The sequence below is a fragment of the Trachurus japonicus genome, chromosome 19, assembly GCF_045865225.1.
Source record: "Trachurus japonicus isolate A0001 chromosome 19, Traja_1.0".
Classification (NCBI taxonomy): Eukaryota; Metazoa; Chordata; class Actinopteri; order Carangiformes; family Carangidae; genus Trachurus; species Trachurus japonicus.
In genome coordinates, this window is record NC_140925.1 from 3,389,356 (window position 1) to 3,400,329 (window position 10,974).

The following is a 10,974-nucleotide window of genomic DNA, read 5'->3' on the forward strand; positions in this document are numbered from 1 at the left end:
CCTAGAGAATGAGTTAAAAAGAAGAAGAAAAGATACGTTTAAGTTAATGAACGCTGCTCAGTGTGTGTGTGTGTGTGTGTGTTGGCTGCAGTCAAATCAAATGAAATTGATTTGTCCCAGTTTTCTTTAATGTATATATTTTTTTAGGACGGGGGTTAATGATGCAGGGGGGCGGGGCTAACAGGTCATCACCACTGGCCTGAGGGCTGTCGTCGTCCTATTGGCTGCTGCTGATGACCCCTCTAAGCTCTCAGCAGGGGGGCATGAGGCCACACTCTCTGTATATCAGTGAGTTAATGATCTCCTCATTAACATATATACGATGTTCACATGAATTCATATAGTTTAGTTTAGTTACTTTATCGTCTCTGTTGGGAGAAAACTGAAATCAAACACAGCACAGAACACAAGAGAGATCTCTCCACATGTCGAGATAAACACTCTCTCTCTCCCTTTGCACTATTGCACTCTGCTGTTCTGTCATTAATCTTATTGCACAAATGTTTTTATTGCACTAACTCTACTATTAAATTACATTTCCCTGTTCTATCGTTAGTTTTATTGCACAATCCCTCTGCAAGGCTCCAAAACTGTGCAAAGTTGTTTGTTCACCCCCTCACAGACACACACACACACACACACACACACACACACACACACTATCTTGCACTGTTTGTTTGGGGAAAGAGAGGGAGGGTACAACCGAAGAGGGAGAGGGAAAAAAAGAGACATCCAAAATCCTCCTCTGTAAAAACTCCTGACTCTAATATGTCAACAAAATAAAACAAGAATTTTGGAAGTAGCTTTATCCATTGTTCAGATTTCGGTTCTGGAAATGTATGCTAAATTAACGTATATTTAAGTAGATATTGCCTCATTTACATATTTAAACATAAAATTTGACAAAATTTGTAATACAAAATATATTTGTCTTAATGTGAGTGAGAAACTTGGGAAGTTTCATGGTGATATATGTTAGATAATTTTTTCCCCCTATTCACCTGTAGTGTCTCCCCTTAAAAAAAGACAGGATTTATATTAAAGAGTACGGTTATAAATGTTTACACACATTTTGTCTGTACACGTGAACACTCTGGTTTTATAATAACAGTATCTCCGGTCTGAACAAGCTGCTCTTGTTGGATGAATCCAATGAAATGAACGGGTTTAAGAGGATAAATCAGAATATTTTATCCTAATGAGTGGATGTCCAGTTTTACTATGAGCATGTAGCGCCCCCTGGTGGACTCTCTTCAGTCCTCTCTGTCTCTGTGCTCAGGTGATGATGATAAAGACAAAACAGATCTCAGAGCAGCTCTTAGAAATAAAATTTATTTCACAAAAAACCTCTGGAAATAAACTTAAAATACATAATTTAAATAGACTTTAAATATAATAATAAAGCAGGACTTCATCTGTAAACACATAAAAATATATTTTTAAACACTTCAGTTCAAACCGATCAATCACATAAAGGTGCTTCATGACTAAAACAACAGTGAATTATAATGATTATTTATGTTATGATCTGACATTTCATTTTCTTACAGCGACACAGTGAAACTGGACTAAAGATATGAGCCACGTGAAGAGAGAACAACGGAACAGGTTCAGTGTGTTAGGGGACATTTTGACATGAAATTGATATTTTGGCATTTTCTTCATCAGTCTTAATAAGTGCTGAGTCGCTCTTGTGTTATTTACATTTGGAGCTTTGTTTCTGTTTGTGCAGAGAAAAGTTTCAAAGCTTCAAATGAAATGAAACGGGAGCAGAAACGACTGATGCTTCACACAACTCACAGCAGCTCCAGCAGCCACATTCACACACTGCTTCCTGTCACACACACACACACACACACACACACACACACACACACACACACCTGAGGTCCAGCAGAGCAGTGACTGGACTGGAGGAGCCGGGGATCGAACCTGTGAGCCCGCGATCAGCAGTGGACGACCTGCTCCACCTCCTCTCTGGGAAATCACAAAAATCTGAGGACGTTAAGGGGTTAAATCTCCTGTATTTAAATTATGAAATACTTCTGTTGACCAAAGTTATATATACTATAATACATGCAGCTCTGGAAAAAAATAAGAGACCACTTTCACAAATGTTTCTTATAAAAGCATCTCTACATGTATGACAGTCATTCTTCTCTTTTCTTTTTTAACTCATTCTCCTTAATGAGACACTGATGAGCTCATCACCTGAACCACATCTGGTTTTATAGGAAGATTATAAATAAAAACCACTGCTGGGATTAAACATTGATATTATCCCACAAAAACTGATTTATAAACTCTTCCTGAGTTAACATATCCTTGCTGTGTTGTTTAGGAATAAATATGAACATGTTTTCTTTGCATTATTATTATTATTCAAGGTCTGAAAAGACTTGATATTTTTTGTTATTTAGACTAGTTTAGTCATTTTCAGCCAATAAAAGCTCTAAATGACAATATTTTTATTTCAATTTTGGGAGAAATATTGTCGGTAGTTGATCGAATAAAACTAAATTTTTTTAATTTAATTTTACTCAAACACAATAGTAAAACCAGAGAAACTGATCATTTTGGGAGTGGTCTCTTCATTTTTTCCAGAGCTGTATAAATAACACCTTATTGACATAGGTCCGGCTCAGTGTCACTGCGCTAATCGCCACGTTCCTTAATTAACTCTCCTCTTCTGTCACACTAATTAATTAAATCACATTGAAGCTTCACACACACACGTCGTCATGTGCCATCTTCATTAGATAAAAGCTCCAACACCGTTCAGACAGTGACGATGCTGAAGTTAGTTAATCATGGGGAGACGTTGAAGTCATGTTCAGAGCTTCCAGCATAAGAGAAATTTCAACTGAAATGTTCAGTGGAGACGAAGAGTGAAGTGTTCGACCCAGAGGAGCCGGAGCTGAAGATGTGGAGCGTTATAAACTTTAAAGTGCTGACACTCGAGGCCACTGGCAGTTAAAAAAACAAAACAAACACGAGTCAGGTCTTTTTCAACAGTCTGATCTCCATCTTCAAGTAGGTTTTGAGGTTCTCGTCCAGGACGTTCTCCTCCAGGGCGGCCATCGCCCGGTCTCCTCCGTCGTGGTAATACTCCAGCAGCTGCTCCGCGTGTTCGATCCACACGCAGTTGTGGCAGCCGCTCATGCAGCAGTAGGCCGGGGCCGGAGGGGGACCCTGGTCTGGCGTCCAGGCGGGGGAGCTGTGGGTGGGTTCTGGTGCTGGTCCTGGGTCAGCGCACTCAGAGGAGTCAGAGTCAGTGAGGGAGAGAGGAGGAGGAGGAGGAGACAGAGGAGGAGGAGGAGGAGGAGGAGGAGGTGAGTGTGGTCCAGTAGAGAGGCAGTGAGCGGTCCCAGCCTGCAGACCGCTCCTCCATGTCTGCTGAGGACAGCCGTGTCTCATGTGCAGCAGGGAGATGACGCACATCTGGAAAACAACAGGATATAATACAGAATCAATCATCAATCGAACTCTGAAAACATCTGGCTCATCTGTTATTAGTTATTTCCTCTGTTTGTATTTCAAATGAGAAACCACCACGGCTTTTTATTCATGTGCAGTTCGAAGAAAAAGCCTAAATTAGATTTGCACCAGTTCTCCTCAGTTCACCTGCTCACTGTTTCTCAGGTACCAGGCAGGTAGGTGATGCTAAACACCTTGAAGAACCGGCCTCAGGTCTCCTGTCTCTTCATATGATCAGAGTTCTGGTTCCCCTGGAGAAATAGTTCTGGTTCTTCACTTCACAGGATGTATTTTCAAACAGTATTCCCACAGGCTGTCACTCTGATAAACACTTCAACATGTCATTCAGTGTCATTGCTCCAAGACATCCACTTCTACACAGACTTCTATCACTAAACCATAATGTACATATCATTCATAACATAACTATCTAGTAGTAGCCACCATTTATTATTTATTTTCATGCCACTATCTCAATGTCTATTTGCACTACCTGTGACTGTACAGTACAATCTGGCCACTTTACTTTATTTATCATTTATCATAAGCAGCAGTCTGCAAAAGAATGAGAAACCCAGGAGACTTGAGCTCTCAGAGAACTTTGACCAAGGTATCAGGCAAGATATTTACTATTTACACACCGTGATAGTTTCCAAAGGGGGGGCTACTAGCTACTAACTATGCAGGGGGGGGTAGACCTTTTCCTTTTCTGTCACTTTGAACATGTAAAAGATGAAATATATAAGTTATTGTTTAAAATATAAAAGGAATGTGTCATCTGTAACGTTATACTTTTTGGAGATCATTTAATCTTCCACTTGATGAACTGTTCACATTAACAGACATTTGGACGAGTGGAGCCCAAACTTTAAGTAGCTTAATAAATCCGATTCTCATTTTGATTTAGCTAATTTAGCTGAAGCTACAAGCTAGCAACGTTTCTTAAACGTCAGAGAAACACAACACGGTCTCTGTCTGGAAACCACACGGAGTGTTATCTCTAAATTTAACCCAGAGGAGGTTAATGAAGTAAAAGGTTAAAACAAAGTCAACGGCCCCGGGGGGTAACGGCTGTTGTTAGCTTAGCTTAGCCTAGCTTAGCTTCGGCACCGTTATCTCACCTTCTGTGCCGACACCGACGACCTCACCGCGTTCAGCATCGTCGGAGAAGAACAGCCGGCTGCTCGTTAACTCTCTGTCCGGTTCATTTATAAAGTTTTTTTTTCCTCAATCGCTTCTTCTCTCTTCAGTTTTCTTTTTTTATCCACCGCTTTCTCCGTCTTGCTAACAGGTTGCGTCAACTCATTTTTGTCCTGAACTACGACCTTCTGTGTGTCGTTGTAAACAAAAGACATGATTGGCTGACAGAAAACTGAACGACCAATCAAATAGCGCCTTCTTAAAATTTGAACCAATAGAAAGCGCAGAACAGCTTGTGGGGGCGGGTCTTAAAAAAATAACCGGCTGCATTTACAACCTCTGTCCAGCAGGTGTCAGTATTTTAATGTATATTTCTTATGTAGAACTCCAATGGAAAGAGACTGTAATATATTATATCAGGCTTTATAACCAAGCTATATACACATTAAATGATAACGGCAACATAAACAGGTGTGTTTTTATGACTAATTCAGATATACAGCAGTGTAAAACATCATTTGAATGAATAATATACTGCATTTATTCTGTTTGGAGTCAGAAGTTATCACATCTTATCTTCATGTTTATTCTGACCTATTGCCATGAACAACTATCAGGTCCAGCTCATTACACTGAATCTACCTATTACAGCTGAGATATTACCTGTCCTATCCTTATCACGGTGATGTCATCAGGTGATGAGCGGAGCAATGATATTACTATGGTATTGGTATGAGATGTGTGCTTATAAATGAGATGCTGGTCCTATTTGTTGCTGTGGCTTTAAAAATGTAACCATGTCTGATTACATAACTAAAGAAAGAATGGATATCTAAACACTTTTGGCCTCTGCTCATATAAAAACGTTATATTTCAGCTGACGATCATTTTCCTGTGCTGCCAGTCAGAAAACAACCTTGAACTATCACATTTCAGTAAATGACTTTCCTGTAAAAACAAAAAGCCGACAGTCAGCCACAGACAAAACATTTCTCTCACAGACTCCAAACGACCGTAATTATATTGTCACACCGAGCCACACCTGACAATTTGTGCTTTCAAATATTATGATAGTTATTTGAAAGAAGTAGCCTACATTTTTTACATGAAACTGAGAACAGAAAGTCCGGGACGTGGATCTGTTGAGAAATCACAGCTCAAGTGACTTGAGAAAACAAAAACACTCGGTCCCACTGAGAGGAAGCCGAGATGTTTCCCATACACCTGCGCTGAAGCCGGACCTCATATTCAGGTTTCACAGTGTAAGCAGAAACTATTATTATGTTTTACACTGCCCCAGATTCAGATGAATTATGTCTCAGAGCATTAAAACCACAGTGAAGCAGGTTTAGAGAGTGGAGCAGCTCTGTAGTGGGTGAATGTAAACCCTCTGTGATGCAGGTTGTCTCTCTCTCTCTCTCTCTCTCTGTGTGACTGGTTCTGCCACCTCTTAACTATGTGACCCACTCACTGATCCATGCGGAGATCTGTGTGTGTGTGTGTGTGTGTGTGTGTGTGTGTTACAGTGTGTGTGTTTAGTATATGGAGGAGAGCGTGAGTCCCCACAGACCTCAGTGTTTGTAAGCCACGTCCATGGCAACGCGGTGTGGAAACACAGCAGCTGCCGGGCTCAGCATGAGATACCAGGTGTGTGGTGGGGCATGTTATCTCACCAGAGGCCCCCCCCCCCCCATTCGCGCACAATGTGACTCTATCCCGAGGAGAGAGAGGCTCTGACTGCCAAAGCTTCATAGAAACTCAAACCTTTTTATTCAAACACATGAAACCGACCGCACTTTAAAAGGCAGCGAGATATTCTTCAGAGCGATCAGAGGGATATGGACTCATCTCTGAGGTGAATAGAGGGAGGCTGAGTCAACAGACAGCAGAGGCAACACAAACATGAGCTTTAACGGCCTCATGATTCAGTATTTGTCTTATGATAATGTTTTTTACTTTCAATATTATAATAATAATAGGTTAGAGGGGGTTTTGTTGTCAGCAGTTCACCTCTCAACCTAATCCATTTCATACAGTGACAGAACATGGACACGATTCATTTAAATCGGGTGCAAAGCTCCTTTATTATGTTTTTACATGAACATGGATAGTACAGTGCACGTCATCTGAACCTTAACAAAAAAAACAATCAGTGTTATTTACTTTACTGTAAAGAGACAAGAACTAAAACAATCACTACTTCAGGCCCAAGAGACACTTTTCCTCCAATGATCACTGACACCAACAGGTCCAGTTCGATATTCATGATCAAAACAAAGGAAAAGATGAATATTGGATTGATGAAGATGATGAAGATGATGACTCGTCAGTGCTGTCCTCCCAGTCACTGGATTGACCTCAAACCAATCAGAGCATCACTATTTTTTGTTCACTGTTTAGTGAAAAGTCAACATTACAGTCTCTCAAAATTAACGGACAGCTGAATCGAATGATAGCTGCTCTTCAGCGGCTACATGTAAAGAAAAGCTGCTCGTCGCTGCTTATCTGTCATTATGTTGAGCACACCTATGTAACAAAAACAAGAAAAACATTTATGATTACTTTTTAAGTTTTTGGGAAATTACATGTTGTTATGTTTTGACCTGAACAAGTGACCACGTCCACTTTGGAGACAGGAAGTAGAAACGGTTTCATATCTTTAGAGCTGCCTGTAATTATGCACCTTCTCCAGAGAGGATCTTTGGTATACTACATCAATTGTTGCAAAGTGCAAGAAAATCAAGTAGAGACATAGGTAGTAAGTGCTGGTTCAGCATTTTAAGGTGTCAATATGCAAGAAAGTCTTCTGACTATCTCTTGCAGATTTACTCATCCTTTATGATGCAGCTTAAAAGAATAGTTCACCCAAAAATGAAATTTCACTCATTATTTACTCACCCTCATGTGGACTAAGGGCTGGGAGAAGTTTCAGAGATATCCGTGGCTTCTCTGAGTTACAGGGGGTCTCGGCGTAGCAGTGCATGTCCATATAACGGTTGCAAATGGATACCATCTGTCTTCGTCACAAAAAAAACACACCAAAAAACATCCAAATACCTCTCGAAGCTCCTCTTCCTGGTTCGTCAAATTTGGACGAACTGGGAAGAGGACGGACCCTGGTTGGTCTAAATTTGATGAACCAGGAAGAGGAGCTTCCACTACAAAACAAGCTTTAAATATAGACTTATTTAATTTTTTTCGGGACAATTTCGCATTTCAGGACTTCAATACAAGACGGACATTACATATCAGCAGCATGGAGGTATTTGGATGTTTTTTGGTGTGTTTTTTTGTGACGAAGACAGTTGGTATCCATTTGCAACCGTTATATGGACATGCACTGCTACGCCGAGACCCCCTGTAACTCAGAGAAGCCACGGAGGACTCTGAAACTTCTCCCAGCCCTTAGTCCACATGAGGGTGAGTAAATAATGAGTGAAATTTCATTTTTGGGTGAACTATCCCTTTAACAACAAGTGAAGTGTCTTCAAAGAAAGTAAAACCACAATGAGCTTTTAATTGTTCTTACATTAGTTTTACAGTCAGCTCTTCACTTAGTTTGTCTTCTTGATAGCAGGGTTAGGGATGCTGTGCTCCTGGTAGTTGTAGCCCAGGCTGTTGATGTCTTGGTTCCAGTACCAGCCGTTGGTGCGCAGAGGGAAGAAGGGGGCCATGAAGGCGTCCCTCCTCTGGGCTGGATAGATCTCTCCACTGTCAGGGTAGCTTGCATTTCTGTGGAGCTTCAGCCAGTCCTCCAGAAGCCTGATACACATTTATAGAGCACAGAGTTCATTATTGAATTCTGACTTGAAACAGACAGATATTTTTTACATTTTTATTTACATGACGTACTTGTCCACAAAGCTGTGGTGGACCATGAACATGGGGTCGTTGGCTGCAGTGGGGAGGTGAGACATTGTTCCGTTCAGGTAGTCGTGGACCAGGTTGTGCATGGACGACTGCAGGTGTCGGGAATCTTGAGGAATGTCAAAACCTAACAGGAAGATATGACACATGTTAAGCAGATACCTTTAGTAGAGGTTTAGTATAAACCTGTTATGACAGTCTCCTTTCAGCTTATTTTACATTTAAAGGTGTACAGAAAAGAAAACTGAATTTAAGCCCACTCTGGATCATAAAATTAATGTTATAACTCATCTTTCAGACGATGTAGGCCAAACTTTGTGCAAAATTCTATTTTTGAGTAAATCCGGGATGAAAGTGTGTATTTTTTTTTTCGCATTGGATAACGCAGGCGCACGGATTATACGTCAGCCTGCACACGATTCACCAGCCACTGATATTGGATCCGTCATCCGTCATTCAAACGTCTGAGACACACACACACACACGGACCTCGGTCTCGCCCCAAGCTTTGAATATCCCGCCCGCTCGATAACGACCAATCAAATTCGTTTTCCTCACTCGGGTAAACTCGTGTTGCAGCTCGTGACAACTCGGCGCGACAAACAGGACAAACGGCCATTTCTGTACACCTTTAAAGCAGTACTAAAGAACTTTCAGTTTTGGTTGAGTTTGGCGGCGCCTGTGGACCAAAGTGAAGTGAAGCCCTGTAAATATCCTGCATTGAAATTAACAGAAGACATCAAAACTAAGTTTCTGTTTCCAGTGGATCATTTCAAAGTGAAAACACAAACATAATCCATTGCTAAAGTGCCGTTTTGCCTGTTTCCTCCTTGTTGTGACTCGCAAAAGTGAAAGTGAAAGTAAAGTGAGAGCCGGGTTCCTACCATGCTCCTCAAAGCTGCTTAGTGCCAGAGAAAGAGATACAGACCCCCTCAGGCCATGACAGAGGTGTCCTTCAACTTGTTGTAAGTCGATGTACCATCACAAAAGTTATGAAAATATTTTATGAAGGTTGAAAAGTTACTTAGTGCTGGTTTAATCCTTTTATTGCTTAATATTTGTGAATTCTCATTTAACAGACATTTGAACCAAAAGTCACCAGTTCTTTAAATATCAAGATTTTATTAGATAACTTACCTTCTAGTTTGCTCCTGAAGCTGTTCCTAGAACTTGCGTTATATGGAGATGTGTCATAATTGTCTGCTCCCAGCATATCATTAACATCACCGATGGTCGGCAGCGTGCTGGCAGTTGGATCCATCCCAGGTTTGCGGCTGATTGGTGCAGGTGAAGGGTCATCAGGGTGGCTGCAGATCTGAATGAGCTTCGTCCCAACATCAATACATGCGGTCTATGGAGAAAAGAAAGAGGAGTTGGAGCAGGAGAAAGAAGAAAGAAGACGCAGATGGAAAAGTCTGGTTCTGACATCTCACCCTCCACTTTGAGAAACGGGAAGCCTTCTCTATATGACCGTCCTGGTCAACTGCCCCAAAGTACTCGTTGGTGCAGATGTTGCAGTCTCGGTGTCTGGTCCAGTCCCAGTAGGGGATGTAGAAATCTTGGTTCCCTGTGAGCAGCCTGACCTCCCTCTCAATGAAGAGCATGAAGACTCGGTGCCAGAAGGGAAAGGCGGGGCCTCGGTGAGCAGAATCGTCGTCAGTGTCTGTGTACTTCTTAGCTGCATAGTAGTGCAACCACACGTACAGGTCGTAGACGGTGGCGCTGTGAAACTTAAAGTTGCCTTTTTCAGTGGTGTCGTTGCTGGTGAGGACCTTGTAACGGTTGCTGATGTTGTGTTTTGCATGGTCCAGGTCAGTGGCGGCTGGTGACTGAAAAAATTGGGGAGGACAGAAGGAACACCAGTCCACGGTGTCATGTTATTTTATACCAGTTGACTACTTATCCCTACTTTCTTATAGGCCTATTCAATGAAAATTAAACAATGTCTTACAAGATTTCTTAAAAACAACATCATTTTATTCAATCCTACTGTTTTCAGATTAACACAGGCCTACAGAGTATTTATCATGGATGTGGGATGTAAAAAAAAAAAAGTTATTCTGTGACTTGCCCTAAACTGACCTCGAACCCAGATCCCCTGCATCGTAGGCGATGATGCTAACCGTTTCACCAAGAGCCCTAAAGGCCCTTAGCAGGTTGGTTAGCAAGTCTTTTATGGGTGGGTGAGTTTACCGTCAGTACTGTTAACTGCCATACGCTGTCACTTCTCCTTACTGGTACCTCCTGACTGCTTCTCTCTGATATCTCCCAACAGTTTATCCAGAAATCTACTGATATTTCCTTTAAAATTGATACCAATATCGCTGAAAACTCCGTATTTCTCGTGCTAGGAGCAGCATGAGCAGCACGGCTGGGAGTGAAAGTTTGGCGCACATAGCAACAGTAACCAAGGGGGGTTGGAGAACTGTCATTGGACCAACCTGATGTCAATCTTGTGTTCTGGTTGCTGATTGGTAAGGGAGGACATCC

At 41.6% G+C, this 10,974-nt stretch overlaps 2 protein-coding genes across 2 annotated transcripts; both read right to left on the bottom strand.

Annotated features, from left to right (window-relative positions):
• Window positions 1–1,621: 1,621 nt before the first annotated feature.
• oxld1 (oxidoreductase-like domain containing 1) lies at window positions 1,622–4,820 on the bottom strand. Its single transcript, XM_085761803.1, has 2 exons — window positions 4,599–4,820; window positions 1,622–3,441 (listed from the first exon to the last, which is right to left on the bottom strand). The coding sequence occupies exons 1-2, from the start codon at window positions 4,635–4,637 to the stop codon at window positions 2,998–3,000; spliced, it is 483 nt and encodes a 160-aa protein (XP_085617929.1). The 5' UTR covers window positions 4,638–4,820; the 3' UTR covers window positions 1,622–2,997.
• Window positions 4,821–8,117: 3,297 nt separating this feature from the next.
• LOC146967140 (tyrosinase-like) lies at window positions 8,118–10,588 on the bottom strand. The gene is made up of 5 exons (XM_085762181.1): window positions 10,574–10,588; window positions 9,918–10,313; window positions 9,622–9,835; window positions 8,470–8,611; window positions 8,118–8,379 (listed from the first exon to the last, which is right to left on the bottom strand). The coding sequence occupies exons 1-5, from the start codon at window positions 10,586–10,588 to the stop codon at window positions 8,172–8,174; spliced, it is 975 nt and encodes a 324-aa protein (XP_085618307.1). The 3' UTR covers window positions 8,118–8,171.
• Between the last annotated feature and the right edge of the window lie 386 nt (window positions 10,589–10,974).